The following is a 19,561-nucleotide window of genomic DNA, read 5'->3' on the forward strand; positions in this document are numbered from 1 at the left end:
GCAGTTTCCCACTGATTATGGAAGCTAACAAGGTTATGCACTTATTTAAAAAAGGCTTTGTACGCAACAGAGGCACTCAAGTGTTCCTCAGGTGAGAAAGAGAGAAAGTGAGCGCTCACTTTCTCATTACTTGCTAAAGAACGTCTCCAAGAATGCGGAAGATAGGGGGCGGGATTTGTAAATTTTTCGTGACACACCACAGCGATTGCTTTGAGACGTGATTGGCAGTGCACAAAGACCAATAGCCATACAGTTTCGCCTCTTATGTAGCGTGCCCCGTCCACCAGCGCTATAAAGAAGAATTAACAGCGTGCGCATCGATTCTCTTCAGCGAGGTCAGGTATCCCACCATATACAGCATTTGATACGTTTTTCATAGTTCTCAGCAGTCAACATGAAATCCATAAGCCCGGTGCGGTCAATGAGAAACAACATGTCGAATTCGTCGGAACACATCCTCGGGATATCTCGGAGCAAGAGCCCGATGGATGATCCACTGAGCCTGCTGTACAACATGAACGACTGCTACACCATGCTGAAGGAACTCGTCCCCAGCCTCCCACAGAACAAGAACGTCAGTAAAATGGAGATTCTGCAGCATGTGATTGACTATATTTTGGACCTTCAAATTGCACTTGACTCCAGCGCATCCTTTGTAACCTGCCAATATCAGCAACGGCTGGGACAGACGGCGTCCAGGAATCCTCCGTCCACCGCTGTCACCTCAGATATCAGCATCCTTACCTGCGAGGTAAGTTAGAAGCACGGGCTGTGTCATTTGTGCCTCCAAACGCACTCTAACACTATTAAATTATTAAAACACATGTTCCCTGTTCAATTAGCTTCCTTGACAAATTATTCTTGTATGAGACAACGTAACCTTTTGCCTACTATAATTTCTCTTGTGTGTGTGTGTGTGTGTGCGCGCGTGTGTGTGTGTGTGTGTGCGTGTGCATGTGTGTGTGTGTGCAGTCAAATGACCTGCCCAGGGAAACAGACGCAGATGTGGACAGCAGCACGCTCCTGCGCTGACTCAGTAAGTGTCTCCAAAATGCAGCGGCTAGATCCTTCATTTAATCACAATAACACCATGAAACCCTCATGTCAACTATAACCTAACTGTAAATTCAGCGAGTTACGAAGGAAAATCTACAACTGTTGACACCAAGAATGATAGTCCCAGTTGACCACACCGTCAGAATGATAGGAAGTTTTGCTATTTTGTCTGCAAGAATTGGAAAGAATGCATAGTTATGGCAGTGGGTCCTTTACAACATGGTAGTTAGAGGTTGTGAGGATGTAGCTCGCTCGTCCGCCCGACGTCTCCGTCTGGTGCTACAGTATGGGATTGTTCGGTATTTCAGTGTTTGTTTTTAGTCGAAAAAAGGAGCTGCGGCTTCCGCTTAGGCGCCAGTCTGTCCAGATCCTTGTCCTCTCTAAATATGCCCTTCTCCTCTCAATCTCTTGCAGGTGTTCAAAACAAGACCTCATGTTCCCTTCACTGGCTGTAGGAATTTTTCTTCACCCCCCCCCCCCCTAAAAGGAGATATGTGGTATAGTTTTAAAGTCGATTTTATTCCACTGGGTTGACACTGGGAACACAGAAAGTGACTGAAAGGACAGTACGGAAACAAGATATTTTGACAAGAGGACTTAATCTTTTCTTCGTGAAAGTGGGAAAAGAAAACAGGAAAGCTGTATATCCCCTGTTCTGGCGGACTGTGGATGCTGTAACATATAAGTAGACAGAAATCATGCCTGTATAGTAACATATTTGTGGCAGAGAGTATATAATCTTGCAGTTTATTGTGTTGCGTTTTTGAAAGATGTTGTAAATTGCACTTTTATACAATAATAAATTAAATTACTAATATGATTACGACAAGGCAGTTGTCTCTTAATTCCTGACCAATGTGTTGTCCCAGCAAATCCTGATGAAGAGAAATACCAATTTATTTTATCTCATCTTATTTGGTCTACATGCCTTAATAAATTAACTTTCTGATCTAATTAACAAGACATTGTATTGTCAATTTTGAACAGTAGATGGATACTACTGTTGGCCTTCCGCTGGGAGAGTGCGCCACCTACAGTGCAATGCAGTAACGCAGTAACGCTTTTACAGTCTGGAGTAGCCTATGTCTCATCTCAGGTACAGGACCTTTTATGTTCAATAACCAAATAAAGCTGTGGACACAGAAAAGAGGCAGACTTGCATACTGTCATAAACATTTAAAGTTTATTTTTCAGTCACGTTGTAGACAAAGTTGTAGACTTTGGTTATCTTCTGTCTTTTTATTCCACAACTATTTCCAAGTCCGTAACAGTACTAACACCACAGTGCATGCAATACCGTTGAGAGCACTCTTAGGACATTTGCACAGATTCTGAATTTATGCATGCATCCTACACACGTATTCATGCAACACCAAATCTGATTGGCCACAAGTGGTTAGGCAGTTGCAGGCAACAATAAATACTGAAGACTTGATCTAGTACAGTTGTCATTAACAACTACTACATATACAATACAGTACATTTCACTTCCTAACTGGACAGAATCTAGCCGAGCTTCTCTTGGGATGCCCTCCAGATCTAGATACGGTATTACAGCACAGACATTCAACGTGTACTCAGTATGAAGGCCCTCGTCTACCTTCAGAGAAGCCCCATGCCCAGTATGAAGGCTCTCCTCTCTACCTTCAGAGAAGCCCCATGCTCAGTATGAAGGCCCTCGTCTACCTTCAGAGAAGCCCCATGCCCAGTATGAAGGTTCTCCTCTCTACCTTCAGAGAAGCCCCATGGCGAGCTGTCACAATGGCAGTGCAGGTAAGCTGGCTCTTCCTAAACAACGTATACAGCAACACACAGACAACACGGATCTTACAACACGGTTTTGTTCGTTTGGCTCACTTGTTCGAATACGGAACGATAACAATGACTTCATTACACCGAGGTGTGCACTTCTACTGTATTTCAATCGTGACTCCATTGCACCAACTCACAAGCTCACTGCACCACTGTAATTACACGATTATTTGCTAATTAAACACTGTTTAGACACAGGTTTTTTTTCTATAAGCATGGCAATTAAATTATTAGTTACAGTACAAGCTACTTATTTTTTACTTCATGGCAGAACGTCTGAATACAGTATCTGATTAGACGAGACAGGACGGCCTGATTTTCAAGGTTTAACAAATCACAAAACGAGACTACTGTGTAATGCGTCAGCGAGCTGCCCCTACTTGGTGCACACCAAACTTGAGCTCTATCTATGAACCTAACTTCTACCTGAGCATGCAGGGTCACACTAGTACAAACTACCACAACACCTAGTGACGGAGTGCTCTCGTTCCGGGTCAGGAGTCAGGGCTCCAGGGTCCCGTGAGGGGATCACAGGATGCTCTCACGCTCCTCCCCAAAGGTGACCGTGTCGGAGGACACGGTGCAGATCTCCGGGGGGTCACCGGGGTTCAGCCCCCTCTTCAGGTGCACCACGCGCACATTCTCGTTGTGCGGGCCAGGCTTGGTGTTGGTGGTGGTGGAGGTGGTGATGGCAGCAGTGCTGGAGCCAGGGGAGACAATGACCTCGCTGGTGGAGGAGGAAGTGGGGGTGGAGTTGGTGGTGTTGGAGGTGGAGCCCTCGGTGGGCGGGCGGGGCCGGTTCTGCTGCTGGGTGTTGGTGTTGTTGTTAAGGGTGGTGTTGCTGGCCGTGCGGTTCAGGTTGTAGCTCTTGGAGGAGGAGGGCCAGCTCTCTTCTGGGCTGCTGGCCAGCAGGCTGCACTGGTCCTCAGAGCAGATGGACATGCGGGTGACTGCCGGGTCCTGGAGGCCGCTGAGGCTGCTGGGAAGGCCCCTCTTCCTGGCCATGCTCTCCTCTTCCAGCTCGATCAGATTGGCCCTATCCAGCTGGGACAGGTCCGCCTCCTCGTCCTGCAGCGAGTGATTGGGCGAGCTCTCGTTGGACCTCACCCCGGAGTCAGAGGAGTCCTTCTTGTCCAGCATGGCATCAGACAGGTAGTCCTTCCCCTTCAGGGCACCGCCCAGAGCTTTGGGCTCCGCCTTCTTCAGGTCCTTCATCAGAGGGGTGTTGTCAGACTCCTCAGACTCCTCATCATCACTGGTCAGCTTCTGGTAGCGCAGCCCACCCGCCGCCTTCATTTTCAGGTCGGCCGCCCCCTGGAAGAGACCCCTCTCAGCGGAGCTCTTGCGCCCCAAGAGGGACTTGGAGGATCCGTGGTCCAGCTTCTCATCCTCTTCCGTGATGGGGTCCAGAGCTTCCACGTTGGAGGCAAAGTCGGTGGCGTCCGCCGCCGGCTTGCTGGCCCCTCTCTTGGTGTAGGGTTTGCGGCTGTCCTGCTCAGCGCCGTCCTTAGCCTTGTCCTCTGAACCGGAGTGCATGAACTGCCCGGGGTGGGGCTGGACAGGCTTCTCTACGCCCACCTCCAGGGTGGCCATCTGGGCAATGTACTCCTGGTAGGCGTTGCGGTACTCGGACTGCTGCTTGTCCGTCAGCTTGCAGATGTCGTTGGACGACTCCTGGGAGTTGAGGCTGGACATGCTGGGGGTGCGGTGGGTGGTGCCCTGGGATGGAGGAGAGAACATTGATGTCACATTCCATCACATCATATGGTCATGGGAACCTAGAGATAAGAAGAGAGGAGGGGAGCTTGGAGCTTTCACTTCCAGGCAAGAGAGCTTCATTCAGCATCAAAAGACGACTCCCACCACAGTCTCCATGTGAGAACAGCATAAGCTTCACTAGGACCCAGGACCCAGGTCCTCTGAGGCCAAGGACGCCACTCACCATCCAGGGGGGGTTGCTGGGGATCCTGGGCTGCTCATCCAAGCCCACGTTGCTCAGCTCCTCGAAGCTCAGGTTGAAGCTGTACATTGGCGAGCCGTCCGGATTAGCCGCTCCGGCGTGGGGCGGGGCTGAGGCACGCCGCACGTTTTCCCCAACGCTGCTGCCCTGTTCGCTGTGCGCCTCCTCGTGCAGCATCTGGTTCTCCACGTGACGCATCTCCAGAACCTGGAATACAGAGAGGGGGAGGCAGCACATCATGAGGAAGTAGCCCAGACCAGGGGCATTTACCCAGATACCCTGAAATACATGGGTCATGCAAGACCTGGCCAAACTCACTGTGGCTCTGAAGAGCTGCCAGTCACCAAAGTTCATGTTCATCTCCTTCTTGAGCTCATCGATGTTACACTGGGTCAGAACTCTGCCATTCACATTAGCCTGAGAAACACACAGCACCACAGTCAGACCACAGAGGAATGCTTGTGTGTACGAGGATGTGAGAAGACACACACAAACAAAAGAAAACGCGCGTGCACGTCAAACCCTAACCCACTGAGCTCACCTTCTTGATGGTGGCTGTGTACTGTGCCATCATGCTCTGGTCCATGCCCTCGGTGTGTTTGACGCGCTCACACACGGCGTCTGTGTTCATGGAGCTGAGGAGGATTGCCGGGGTGCCAGACACCACAGAGGCAGATCCCTGAGACACACACAATACACACACAACACAGACACACGCAAAAAAACACGGTCACGGACAAGATCCAGGTATATACATTTCGATATCATCTACTTCTTTGTGGTTTGGTTTCGGGTTGAAATTCTATTGCTACAAGGAAGAATCTCATGCCGAAACACCCTTCCAACCTGCAAACGTAGTAAGACACAGCAGAGGGGGAGGGGTGAAAACAACATACATCATCCATCAGTATGTATGACAAACGTATCATCTAGGCTAATGCTGTTTGTATCAATGTCATTGGAGGTGGCGCTGAGGCTGGCATGATGAAGGGTGTAGCTCTACTCTAGGGTGAGAGTGGCACTGAGACAAGCAGTCAGGGAGTTAACGGAGGTTGACATGGCCTCAGGGCCCAAGAAAACACTGTCAGAGGATGAGCCAATGAGATTACAGCCATTATCTGGGGAAATCTGTGTCACATGGTTTCTCTATTGTGTATCTGATTCTACTCTTGGAGTTACCACCTAGTAACCCAAGTTAACCAATAAACCATGACTGGATTGTCATAATACCAGTGGGAGCAAAAGCTTGATTTTTACTATATTTTTTATATATTTAGCTCCAATCCAAAGGCTTTTGTTTAAGTGCAGTGTGAGTGAGTTCAACAACCCTGTGTAATTACTGTAAAGATCTCTGATGAGTTTGGAGTGAGTGCGGGTTAGGGAGGAGAGGAGCATGATGAAAAGATCCAGAGACAAAACAAAACCTTTGAAAAGCTCAGAGAGACTAGCGAGTCTCTAAAAAGTCTTGCCACGAGCAAATCAAAGCGTTTCAATTCTCAGAGGGCTAGATGCTAGAAGGAGCGCTAGATGTCCCGAGGTGCATGCTGGGATCAGTCAGAACACTTCAGAAAAGAGGAGGAAGGTTGTTAGTTTGATAAAGCGGGGCAGCATGAGGGCCGAGGGGGGAAGCCAGTGTTAGGAGCCCAAAGGGTTCAGTACCTGATTCTTTTTCAAAGATGGTACCTTAAACTGCTTGGAGAGACAGAGAAAGAGAGAGAAGGAGAGGTGGAGAGAGACAGAAAGCTATGTGAGGGAGGGGTACCCAGGTTGGCATCGAGGCTTTAGGTCAGAGGAGGAAAGAGAACATTAGGGAAACCCACAGGTGACCCTTCATGGAGGACAGACATACTGGACGGCACCAATGGTGGACAGACAAAGAGACAAAGCAGGCATTTACTTTGAGGAAGACAAATAAATGGATTCAATGTTTCTCTGTGTGTGTATATGGGTGTGTGTGTGATTGTAATGGGGATGGGATAAGACAATTGTCAAGGAAATAGAGAGCAGGTGGAGAAGCAGGTTTTGTTCAGGCGGTAACTGAGAGGAGCTCTCAGGATCAACATAGCAGCTCAAATAGCAGAATAACGCTGTTCCTGAAGATATCACAGATGACCACTTCAATCAAATCAAAGCCAGCGTCATGACAATCTGCCATGTAAATGCGCTATGTCTGCCGCTGACAGTTCTTGTACTTACGAGTCCACCGCTTGGATCCTTGGGGTACCCGCTTTTAATGAGTGGGCGAGGAGGTGCATGAGGTGGGTAGGAGCTGCCCACGTACTGGCGTGGCAGCTGGTAAACATGTTGGGGGAAATATGGCTGGGGATGGAGGGAATCCAGGAAAAAAGAACATTTAGGGGGATGAAAAAAAAAGAAAAAAAACATGGCAACCGCTTGAATATGAACATGGTGTGACACAACGAGGCGGTAGATGAGGAAACATGCTTACAGTCCCAGACACTGTCATCACTATCACATCAAGTACACTACCAATGAACGGGACTGCGGCATGTTGTATGCACACACAAGAGTCCACATACAATAACCATTTGCAAATCAAATACCACATCATATTTCAACAAATACATAAAAAAACCATGAAATCACAAAATGGAAAGCATAACAAACCAAAAGCAACTTGCAATGAGTAAAAAAAGATTTAGGGAAGGGGGGTAAAATCATGCAAATTATTTTAAGTAATGGGAGGGCAAATGTGGGCCAAATTAATCAGAAAGTCTCTGGGTGGCTTCCAGAGGTCATACAGCATCTCTCACCGAACAGAGGCCGTCTAAATGCAAACTCTCTTAGAAGACCTAGGTTGGTTTGTTAGTCCAGGAACCAGGGCTTACTTAGAACTCAGGTTCTAGGTATGTATAACTGTAGGGTTAGGGTTGCTGGGTACGTAGTACAGTAGGGTTGGGGTTGTTGGGTAGCCTACTGTTTGTGGTACTATAGGTCGTCATAAGGCCTCACCCGGTTGTAGAAGGGGTGCTGGGGCCCCGCCATGCCGCTGTAGTAGCTGCTGTGGGGCTGGGGGGACATGATCCCTGAGGGGTTGAAGGAGGCCGAGGGCGAGATGGCGGAGGACTGCTGGCTGTAGACGGAGGCGGGGCGGGGGGCGGCCTCCTGCAGGGGCAGCGTGGGGTAGGTCACCGCTCCCATGTTGATCTGCTCCCTGGCGGCTCGCACATCTGCCAGAGAGAAGGACGCAAAACACACGCAACAGCCGTTACATACTGTGTGAAGAACTCGTACGGCAGAGGGATCCACGTAGGGGGAGGAGCTTATGGGTTGGGAGCATCGTCAAGGTCAGGGCTGCAAGCCGAGGTGCGTGTGATCCAGTGTTCGGACCTGCGATGATCTCCCGGAGTTTGGGGTCCAGGTTGACGGTGCAGGGGAGGAAGGTCTTGATGTCGCGGGCGGCCAGGACCGGAGTACGGGATGAGATGAAGACCTCGAAGCTGCGGACGTCGCCGTCGATCTCCAGGAGGGGCTCCACGTCTTTGGTGGTGGGGATGTTCTTAGAGATCCTGAAGGAGCAGAACACAGGGCCATGCACTAGCTTCACCGATGTGTTTGAAGAAGACTTCAGGCTCACGGCAAAATGTAAAAGGTTATTAGGTTTAATGGATGTTATCACCCACACCAACTATTTCTGAGATTTTTTGAGAAAGGTAGTTCAACAAAAGGGAGAAATACTTTTCCATGTGCTTAACTGTCATGGATGAGAGCCTACTGATTGTCCATTGTCCATTGTCCAAGGGCACAGACATGATTACATTTAAATAACTGCTTTTGAAAAAACATTCTTTACATGCAAAAAATTACCAGACGTCCTTGAGGGAACAAAGCTCTTTGTCTGAAAAGTAATTGCAATGAAATTACAATAATACAACCAATTCAACCAGATTCTGATGTTTCAACGTATTAAAGTAATCCTTACAGCCCAGCGAGAAATCTCCCACCTTCATCTCTTCAGACACTCGTAAATCTCTTCAAATAACTTTCAACCATTACACTTTTCCAACCTCATTAGTGGAACACAATTCAAACGAGAATCACCTCTCAGTGGATTTGTTCAAGAAAAGTGGTCTGGAAGCCAATTACAGTCCATCCATTCTTTAATAAAGACTTGTCCATCACAGTGGTCTCACACTGATACCAGCTGGAGTGCTGGAGCGTGACATGGGTTTCGTCAGAGTTTGAGGGAGTGTTATCTTTGGAGCGGGGTCTAGTTTGAAGGAGTCCTACCTCTCATATATGGTCTTGAGCGTGGCCTGGTCTGGAATGCCGTCGGTCTCCTCCAGTAGGAGGATGAGCCAGGAAGTCCTGTATGGCCACTGCTCTGTCAGGTTGATCCATGACGCCAGCCGGTCCCAGTTAAAGTTGATCTGATTGGCCCTCAGCAGACGACCTGTTGGAATTTGACCAATGACATGTTGTGTGAGTCTGGGCAATCCTATGTCTTCAGTATCTGTCAGTTTACAATGTCTTGTGTGTGTGACACTTGGTCACCTGTGACGGAGACGATGTTCAGCAGCCTTCTCATTGTCTGGGGGCTGATGTCACTGAACCAGTCCTCAGTCACCAGCAGTTTGGTCAGGTCGAACGACATCTGTCGAGTCACTGTCCTCTGCATCTGCCTGCGTCTGTAGGTGTCCTACACACACGTGACAAGAAGGCATGAGTGAGTCTGTGCATGTTTGTGTGTGGGTGAATGACAATACAGCAGATCTGAACATCACGCAGTCGAAACACAGTTGTGAAAATGTCACATGTTGTATGGCAGCACTTTCTCAAAGCAAATGAGTTGGGAATTGTGGCAGATGTTCTCATACACAGCACCTGATGTTCTCATACACAGCACCTGACGTTCTCATACACAGCACCTGACGTTCTCATACACAGCACCAGATGTTCTCATACACAGCACCTGATGTTCTCATACACAGCACCTGACGTTCTCATACACAGCATCTGACGTTCTCATACACAGCACCTGATGTTCTCATACACAGCACCTGACGTTCTCATACACAGCACCTGATGTTCTCATACACAGCACCTGATGTTCTCATACACAGCACCTGACGTTCTCATACACAGCACCTGATGTTCTCATACACAGCACCTGACGTTCTCATACACAGCACCTGACGTTCTCATACACAGCACCTGATGTTCTCATACACAGCACCTGACGTTCTCATACACAGCACCTGACGTTCCCATACACAGCACCTGATGTTCTCATACACAGCACCTGATGTTCTCATACACAGCACCTGACGTTCTCATACACAGCACCTGATGTTCTCATACACAGCACCTGACGTTCTCATACACAGCACCTGATGTTCTCATACACAGCACCTGACGTTCTCATACACAGCATCTGATGTTCTCATACACAGCACCTGACGTTCTCATACACAGCACCTGGCTGGGAATAGGGTGGCAGGGGCACAGTTTGGGGGTTAGGGTTAAGGTCGGGGTATTAATGCTATAAATCGTACATGTGTGTGACACATAGCTGGAAACCAAACTGCAGGTCATGGGGTCTATTCTATCAAGGGGGAGAGATAGACTTCAAATTGGATTATGTCTCATTGGATTAAAGTCAAAATAAGTGCAGTGGCTTTATTTTGGATCCAAGCTACCACCTAATGGTCAATTAATTCTGAGGACACAGTCAGACACATACACATGCCATGCACACACACACACACACACACACACACACATACACACACACATACTCCTGTACTCTTACCCTGCGATTCAGAGCGGTCTTGCTGCCGAACTTGGTCATTTCTCCCAGACTATGCTGGGACAGCTTCCTGTCCAACTCCTCATGCCAGCCTGCAGATGAAGGGACACAAGACCAAGGATGAGGACCCAGGACAGGATACACCATAAACCTCATCACCGTACAGCCGGCTTCCACTAACATGTCTGTGTCACTCATCCCGTCAGACAGGCAATCTGACTCTGTGTATATGTCCGTCAGTCATTCTGTCGGTAACATAGTCAGTCAGTCCGTCCGTCTGTGGGCCTCTCCGTGGTTACCGCCGGCTGTGTTGGTGTCTCCGTGGTTACCGTCGGCTGTGTTGCTGTCTCCGTTGGCGGGGGCGGCGGAGCACATCTTCCTGGCGCTGCTGAGGCCCCTGCTGTTGAGGAAGACGGGCAGGTGGACGATGTTCCTCATGTAGTCGTGGCCGTTGATGTTGGAGTCTCGCAGCACGCTGTTCAGGTTCTGGTTGATGGCCTTGATGATGATGTGGGGGTCGCTGGCAAAGATGGAGATGAAGGGGCCCTTGGAGAAGAGGACCCTCACCTGAGTGTGTGTGTGTGTGTGTGTGTAGGTGTGTGTGTGGCCGTGTGGCCGTGTGGCCGTGTGGCCGTGTGTGTAGATGTGTGTGTATGGCGGGGTAAAACACAGACATGAGGACGTAGCAGAAGATAGGACGCAGCATTGAACATATTTAGACCTGACATGAACCATGTGATTCAGATGTGATTCAGTTTTTCCCCCCTCTGATAACTTGCATGTTGTTGCAGTAACTATCCAACTATCTGAAGCTGAACATCTCAACGTACAAAAGATCTACTTTTCTGGAGATCAAAGATAAGTGATTTCATGTTTACTGTTCCTAATGTTCCAAGAGACGTCATTGAGCCCCTGACAAGGGCACCTTTCACTGTCGGGCTGTTCTCTCCTCGAGACTAAAGATTGCATTTGTGAGCAAGCAGCAGCCCATTCCTTATAACTTAATTCATTTAAAATCACTTTCAATCACTTCTGTGGACATATCATGAAACCCCCTAGAGTCTTTGTGAGTGATCCCCTTGTCCTTTATATAATGTGTTTTGGTAAAGTGTTCAGGAGAAAGATGACAGTTTGTGCCTGTGTGCGTGTGTGTGAATGTGTGTGCATCCCGTCTCACCGTATCCAGCATTTGGAGGACCTTGTCCTGCTCACAGGAGTCCAGGCCGTCGATGATGACCGCCAGGCGTGTCTGGTTCTGGGTGAAGCCGTCGATAGACTTGGCCATCCTCGCCATCAGCTCCACCTCGTTCTTCAGCACCTGGGCCGGAGAAAAGGGGCGATCCGATACGACTTGTCAATGACATCAGGTTTCATCTCCTGTCAGGTCTGTATCATGTCGTATCCCCTACAGTTTGTTGTGTATCCTATCTCCTCACCTTCATGAAACCTTCGCTCTTCAGCTTGTGCATCTTGTTGGCGGCGCTGTGCAGCCTCTTCCTCTGGGAGTTGAGCACCGAGTCGGTCACCTGCCACCAGGTGCGGCAGTTGAGCAGCAGTGCCAGCCCCACCACGCTCGCCATGGCGATGAGCACGGCGTTCACCGTCTGGTTGGCGCCGTCCACCTTGAACACGGCCAGCAGGGCCATGCCGGTGATCAGGCAGGACAGGATGAAGAGGAAGATGATGAAGGACGGGATGCAGCACGTCTTCTTCCACTTCTTCTTCCCTGCGGAGGAGAGGAAGAGTGGGTTTTCACCCAGCTTCCTTCAGTCACAGCGTCCACCTAACCCCTCATTAGCTTGTGGCTCTCGCTAGATTTAGATTCCCAATTGCACCGTCCTTGGTTAGCCTTAAGGTTTCATATTAGCATTTTCCTTTCAGCATAATTAGCATTTTCCTTACACAAATGTATGTTTTTCACTTCAGCAAGCTTGTGCGTGATGGGATTACACAAAAACAACAGCTTCACATATAGTGTAGTCTGAGACAGTGTGGTATGGGAGACAGTAGAGACAACATGTTTTCCATGTGGTGCGTCCCTGTACTGCAGCTACCTTGCGTCTCCTCGGTCTTGAAGACCCTGAAGAGCCTGGTGGCCATGAAGCCAAACTCCCTCTCACAGGCGTCTGAGAGGGTGGCAATCATCTCCGCCATGGACGTCTCCCCTCCCACGCTGGACAGACGGTTGTAGTCTGTAAACAGGAACCTGTGGGTGTGTCGGAAAAGTCGTTCTTCAATATAAATGTGTATACCAGCTGGTGGATCGTTGGTAAATCCTTCTCTGTTTTGGTTGGGGATTTGGTAGGTAGGTCAAGGGTTATTTGGGAGTGGCAGGTGGTTTTACCTGACGGGCAGGGCGCGAGTGGTCTGCTCGGGCAGGTCCGGGGGGTTGACGAACATCAGCTTGAGAAGCAGCTCAAGGTAGCCGATGTGGCGTGCCAGCCGGGTGCTGATCACCCACACCCAGTTCCAGCTCTCGCCCTCGCGACGCCCTCCGAAGTAGACCACCACTGCACATAAACGTCTTCTGGTTAGAGTCAGTGTCACCGATGAAGGAATTGTACCTCTGTCAGTGCTACAACAGTATGTCTTTATAAATAGTGTGTAGTTGTATTAGTCAGTCGTGATGCTTGATTATAATCACGCTTTTTTCTTTCTAGCGCAAAGAATAATTTTTGGTCTTATATCGCCCTCTACAGTACAGTTGTGGAACATGCTCTCAACCCAGACATAGCAGGGGACTCATAGAATGCATGGGGCTAGTCTCACCAAAGAAGACGTAGAGCAGAGCCAGGAGGCTGAGGGACACAGCCATGGCCAGCTTGGGGTCTACACTGAAGCCCAGGGCCAGAGCAACACTGCCACACAGCAGCAGAGACAGGAACACCACCAGCCAGGAGAACTGGAACAGTGGCTCCACCTGCTGGCCAGCAAAGGTCTTCATCTCATCTGAGAGGACACAAGAGGGATCGTCACATCAACAAACCTCCCCAAACGGGTCCACATGGGTCAGCACATTTGTATGTAGATATGTAATCATGTCAGTCACAGGAGGACACGTGACTTGCTGTCTGCCTCACCCTCCAGTTTCTTGAGCAGGAAGGACTTGCCGCTGCCCCACTGGGCGTACAGGCCCACGCAGATGGGAGGCTGCATGGTGGGCTCACTCAGGATGTCCGCCAGGGCGCTGCTGTACAGGTCGTACCCCAGCATGTCCCCATCAGACTCCGTAGGGGACAGGTGGCCTGAGACACAAACATACACAGATAGAGAGAGGTTGGGACACACGTCGAGGGATGAAGCCAGAGATACTTCCTCTAACCATGGTTAAAGGTTCCTGTTTAGAGTCCATGAGCTCTAGGAGAACCAAGGACCACTTACGTGCTCCAAAGATCTGGGTGAGGATGCTCTTCTGGTGGCTGCAGTCGATGTTGTAGGGCGTCTCGCCAGCCTTGTTGGGCCGGTACAGCAGGCGGCCATCTTTAGGGTTACGAAGGAGGAGCTCCGCCAGCCTCCGGCTCCGCCCACGGATGGCGATGTGGAGAGGCGTGTCTCCTCGCTGGAAAACAGATTGGTGAATCATTTCCCTACTTAATTCCCACCTACTCATTCACGGTCACGTCATATATATAAATACTATATCGATATGGATACGTACCTTATCAACTGCTGACACCTTGGCCCCCTTGTCCAGCAGCAGCTCCACTATGTCGATATTCCTCATCTTGGTGGCTTTTATCAGAGGAGTCTCTGCATCCTAAAAGGAACACATACCGTTCAGTCTGGTAAAAGGACAGGGTGTAGCAGAGGCCGATGTTAGACTGCTGTTGTGACAGCTTGTGTGCCTGGACACGTGTCTTGCGTTACCTTGGTGCAGGTCTCTGTGTCTGGGTTACACTGCAGGATATCCTTCACCATGGTGGCGTTGCCCTTCTCCACCGCCCAGTACAGGGCTGTCTTGCTCTCCTGTGGGAGGGAGCGCTTGGTTTAAGGCAGGGGTGTGCGCAGTGCCGCACGATAGGATGCATTTAGCAGTGCTCATCTGGACAGAGGTTTCCGAGGGTGACGTTGCGCCCTTACCTGTCCTCTGATGTCAATGTCAGCGTATTTGTGGAGCAGGGCTCTCACTATCTCCACATGGCCTCCTCTCACTGCTCCGATCAGCACTGTGTCTCCACTCTAGACACACACGAGGAATGGCAACAAAGCACACAGGATGAAACACACATATTTGTGTGTGTGTGTGTTTTAGCATGCGCGTGTGTGCGTGTGTACGTGCGCTTGTGATATGTGTGCGTTGTGCCTATGTGTGTGTGTTGTGCTTGTGTGTGTGTGTGTGTGTGTACATGTGCCTGTGTGTGCCTGTGTGTGTGTTGTGCCACTGTGTGTGTGTTGTGCCTGTGTGTGTGTTGTGCCTGTGTGTGCCCACCCTGTCCGGGATGTTGACGTAGGTGCCTGCGTCCAGCAGGTCCTGCACGATCTCCGTGTAGCCCTCTTTAGCAGCGATCATCAGGGCCGTGTTGCCGTCCTTGTCGGTCATGTTGACGTTGGGGTTCCTCTTCAGAAGCTCCTTCACCACCTCGGTGAAGCCCCCCTTCACCGCCACGATCAGAGCCGTCATGGAGTTCTACAGGGGGAACCGAGGAGGGGGAGGGGGGAAAGGAAGAGCAGACACAAAGGAGGGGGATGGTCAAGAGCATGGGAAAGGGAGGGAAAGAGATATACAGTAAGTACAGAAAAGAAACTGTACTTAAAATTTCCAGATTGAGTTGGAGTTGCTGAAAGTCTATGTGGTGATGACATACCGCCCCCTCCTGGTCAACATCCGCTCCATTCTCCAGCAGGTGCATCACACACTCAAAGTGGCCCTTCCTGGCAGCCCAGATCAGTGGAGTGGTGCCATACTGAGAGAGAAACACACACACAGCGTTATCCACACTGGCTCGGCATGACAACTATCAGGTTAAGGCCAAACTGGCAGCAGCAGGCCCTGCCAGCTGCCTCCTCCCCCAGACCCCTGGCTCACCTTGTCAGAGCAGTTAACCTTGGCACCGTTCTCCAGGAGTAGCTTGACAATCTCCTCATGCCCCCTGCCCGCTGCCCAGATGATGGGGTAGACACTGTATTGCTGAGGAGATCAGGAAAAGATGTCCAGTGGACGCATTAAACAGGAACTTGGTATACTTCCATACTTCACTCTACATGCATGAAGGACCTAGATCTTCTAGATCTTCTGTCTGTGTCACCCACCTGCCCAGTAGTGTTGGGGTTGGCTCCGTTGTCAAGGAGAACTTTGGTCACCTCTTTTTGGCCCTTGTAGGCAGCCCACATGAGAGCAGTCCATCCTCCCTGCAGGAAGCCAAGTACATACACTAGAACGCACACAAAGTGATACATCTTTCATCGAAAGCTTATGATGGTTTTCTGACAACTATATTTCTAATGTACCAGCATAAAAACAATTGTTATCTATGCTACATATGATACAGAAAGAATACCACATGCCAACACAAAATATGATATGCTTCATATGATCAGTTACTAATCAGTTGTTACTAATCAACTTTCTTATCGTGGTTGTAGAGACTACACTACAGTGCTCAGTCTCACCATGTCCCTGTGCTCTATGTAGGCACTGTTGTCCAACAACTCCTGCACCACCTCCACATGGCCCTCCTTGGCAGCAGAGATCAGAGCCGACCAGCAGTCCTGCGGGTGGGGGGTGGGGGAGGGGGGGAGAGGAATGCACCATCACCATGGAGATCCATTGAGAGCCCACCACCATTATCACAGTAACCTTGGCGGTCTCCAGGAAAATTCTTCCACAAAACCTCCATTATGTACTAAGGGCACTCACTAGGCCTTTAGGGCATACTGGCAGAGAGATGGAGGGGGAGAACGAGAGAGAAACAGGGAGAGAGAAACATGAAGAAAGATTGAGAAAGAGGAAGAGAGAGAGAAACACAGATAGAGAGAAAAGAGAGAGAGAGAGTTTACAGAGCTTAAGCTGTTCTCACCACATCATCCAGATTGACGTTGGCCCCTCTACGAATGAGCTCCTGTACTATCTCCAGACTGCCTTGCTCTGAGGCCAGCATCAGGGGAGTCTGGCCATTCTGGTAGATGGGGACAGAGGAACACATATTAACGCTAGCTTCCACAAACCCAACACAGTGAAACGTATACAGGCCAAACCTGTAGAATCCACCTGAAGAACACTCACGTCGCTCCTGCCATCCACCTCCCTGAACTTGTCCAGGTGGACCTTGAGGGCGGTCAGGTTCTCGTCCTCCACGTAGCTGAAGAGGTTCTGGATGGCCAGGGTGGTCATCTTGATGGAGGTGGTGGTGTCCATAGCTGCAGCTGGTCTTTAACACCACCGAACCTAGGGATGGATGCACAGACGGCAGGGTTTCCCACAGAAAATGTGTTAGTTGAGGTGGGGTTTGCTGTCAGACTGGGGGTGGGGGGGGGGGTCTAGTTTGTGCGATTGACTACTGCGTTCTGCAGAGAAAGGGGACTGGCGTTGGTCACGGTTTGGAATGAAAGGAAAAAAACAGGACAACAGCGGATATCGCTATCAAAATTTAACAAACGTAGTTGACAATGTAGTTAAGGCTGCAGGCGTGTGTTGCTTAGGCGGACGCCTTAACTGAAAAGTGCTGTGGGAAACCCTGGACGGACAGAGAGAGAGAGGGGGGGGGGGGGTTAAGACTTAAGTTTCAGTAAATCCCTCTGGTACAGTCCCTTCAGTGTCCAGTGTTTGCTTAACAGGCCACTAGGTTCCACTGACTGTACGGCGCCTTGCATGCCACTGACATACAGTAATAGCATCTGCTACATCAAACAAACTTCGGAGACTAAATTAGATGTGAAACCGCCAGTGCAATGGCAGTAAGAGTGTGTAATGAGCCTGCCAGCCGGGATGCCAGCCAGCAGGACTGTACATCTTGAATAAACCAAGCCTCTAAGAGAACTCCTTTCACCAAGGCATGAATCTCATGACTAAAGTCTGAGCAACCACTGAAATACCCCCAACCTCACGCCTTCTGGGACTTCCCGAGTTCCTGTGTTCTCCAAATGTCAGAAAAGATTGGTATAGGCTAGGCCTATGCTAACGCAGACGGAGAGGCCAACAGCGAGGTGACCAACTAGCAGTCTGCCATAGTTAGATAACTTTGTTCCGTTGTCATCAAAAACATGTCATCTTATTTTTATCTGAATGTCCGGATGTCGAATTGAAGTTCACCATGTAAGGGAAGAACAAACAGGGGTAGTGTGGACAGCTACTGGTTTTATGAAAATAAAGGGTGAATTGTTTTGGTTAACACCACTGTATTTCATCACATACAAACATTGTATGGACTTTATTGTGTACAGTAGGTCATGCAAGTTATTCCTTGTACAACAACACATGCAGTCTACATCATTCATCTGTCATAATGAGCTACAGTTTTCCACCAGTATATTTACCTATAAAAAAACTAAATCCACCCAAAGCACATGGTATGATGAGTATAGTACACTGTCGTTTCAGTCACCAAGATGGGTACTGTACCAATAATTCTAGCCACTGCTCTTCAAAAACAAGAGCCCCTGGCTTCAGACACTGAAAAGCAATAAATAGACCGGTCCAGTCAGACGTCAACACTCACTGACAAGCATTCCATCCCTGGAGGACAAACCGTACAGAATTCCATTACACCGCCTGCTGCAATCTTAACAGCTGACAGCCACAAAGAGAAAATGGTGGCAAGTAGGTAGACATCAAAACACATCGCCGTGCGCCGCTTAGTAACACACACAACGGCTCATTTGACATTTGGACACAATCTCATCTAGAATGGTACTATGGTGGTCTTGTTTGTAGGATATTATTTGCTCTAGATACCGTACGGTAGGCTATTAGGCCTACGTATCTCCACAGTAATCTTGTTTCTCATCTCTGTTCGTCATGAACTATGCAAGAAGCAGGTACCACTCATCTCCTCTGCCTCATGTTCAGATCAGGCTAACATCATTGCACACCTGAACTAAGTCAATACCTAGGTTAGTTGTTTATAATAATGTTATCAACATATCTTGTTTTTTGTTCTCCCAGCCCTGTAGATATTGCATCACAAATGGAATTAAATCCGAAGAACCTTATTGTAGTATGCATTTATTATTTTGTCGTTTTTAATAGCGCATTGAATTATTGTTTTCTGGTTTACCCCTAAGGCTATTTCGTCTGTTGGTAATTGGCTAATTACTGTGGAATGTATTCAAGCCATAGAACCCGTTACCAGCAAGTGTAACAGGGTGTGATTGTATTTCACTTTAAACACGCAAAGCTGTAGTTACAGTACATAGTAAAAGATCATACAAACAAGTTTGATATGACAAAGATGCCCTTCAACTGTGCTTAATTGTGGCCTTGCTACAATATTTCGGAATGTCAACGAAACAGATATCGCGAGCTGTCAGTCAAGCATCGATCTCATCGTTGGACAATCATAAATGCCTATGTATGAACATGTAATTACTGTCTTACCTTTCCAAGAACAAATTAATAGAAATTAGTTGCTCTTGTGAGTCTTCGGCTGTGTAGTACGTCGGTATATTTTTTTATAAACCGCCGAATGAAAGCCTATTCCCCATCCTCGACAACAGCCATTTTAGTGGACCAGAAAAAAATAGAGGAGCAGCTTCCTCCCTGTCAGTCAAGCTCCTCCTCCCCGCCCACAATCCCTGACGTGATCCTCTCGAGTTAAGATATATATTAAGATTTATTTAGTCCTGCGATGTTAGTATAGGGTAGTAGTTTAGTTTCCCAATGTATATTCGATTGACAATAAACATTGAGAATGAATTCATTGTTGTTCATGACGTTTATAGTTCAAAAAAGCAACTCATTTCCCATTCTATAACATGTCGTAAACCTATTACCATTGTCTAAATAAATGCTGTTGAGAGGTAAAAAA

At 48.8% G+C, this 19,561-nt stretch overlaps 1 protein-coding gene and 1 long non-coding RNA gene across 3 annotated transcripts; one reads left to right on the top strand and one right to left on the bottom strand.

Annotated features, from left to right (window-relative positions):
• The first annotated feature begins 291 nt into the window (after positions 1–291).
• On the top strand, positions 292–1,885 carry LOC124468706. Its single transcript, XR_006956218.1, has 3 exons — positions 292–751; positions 973–1,036; positions 1,471–1,885. It is a non-coding gene; the product is annotated as an uncharacterized LOC124468706 (long non-coding RNA).
• Positions 1,886–2,217: 332 nt separating this feature from the next.
• On the bottom strand, positions 2,218–19,283 carry kidins220b (kinase D-interacting substrate 220b). 2 transcript variants are annotated; one of them, XM_047021381.1, is made up of 30 exons: positions 19,132–19,283; positions 16,822–16,983; positions 16,616–16,714; positions 16,209–16,307; positions 15,849–15,947; positions 15,625–15,726; positions 15,404–15,502; positions 15,028–15,225; positions 14,679–14,777; positions 14,466–14,564; positions 14,257–14,355; positions 13,980–14,157; positions 13,679–13,843; positions 13,368–13,547; positions 12,943–13,108; positions 12,653–12,804; positions 12,035–12,324; positions 11,776–11,916; positions 10,928–11,165; positions 10,602–10,690; positions 9,344–9,488; positions 9,080–9,242; positions 8,180–8,358; positions 7,802–8,019; positions 7,025–7,147; positions 6,488–6,517; positions 5,370–5,507; positions 5,147–5,245; positions 4,811–5,035; positions 2,218–4,587 (listed from the first exon to the last, which is right to left on the bottom strand). In XM_047021381.1, the coding sequence occupies exons 2-30, from the start codon at positions 16,951–16,953 to the stop codon at positions 3,397–3,399; spliced, it is 5,235 nt and encodes a 1,744-aa protein (XP_046877337.1). In that variant the 5' UTR covers positions 16,954–16,983; positions 19,132–19,283; the 3' UTR covers positions 2,218–3,396. The 2 variants fall into 2 exon arrangements, with proteins under 2 accessions (XP_046877337.1, XP_046877338.1); XM_047021382.1 differs by lacking the exon at positions 6,488–6,517.
• Between the last annotated feature and the right edge of the window lie 278 nt (positions 19,284–19,561).

Source organism: Hypomesus transpacificus, chromosome 6 (genome assembly GCF_021917145.1).
Source record: "Hypomesus transpacificus isolate Combined female chromosome 6, fHypTra1, whole genome shotgun sequence".
NCBI classification, from domain to species: Eukaryota; Metazoa; Chordata; class Actinopteri; order Osmeriformes; family Osmeridae; genus Hypomesus; species Hypomesus transpacificus.

What these genes read in the sequence shown, in the direction of transcription:
- kidins220b (XM_047021381.1), bottom strand. Translation starts at nt 16,953, where the DNA reads ATGGACACCACCACCTCCATCAAGATGACCACCCTGGCCATCCAGAAC. An exon ending in AGCACCCCTTCTACAACCGG is followed by an intron (nt 7,148 to 7,801) that starts GTGAGGCCTTAT and finishes CTCCATCCCCAG; the next exon opens with CCATATTTCCCCCAACATGT. An exon ending in ACACAGCCACCATCAAGAAG is followed by an intron (nt 5,246 to 5,369) that starts GTGAGCTCAGTG and finishes TGTGTTTCTCAG; the next exon opens with GCTAATGTGAATGGCAGAGT.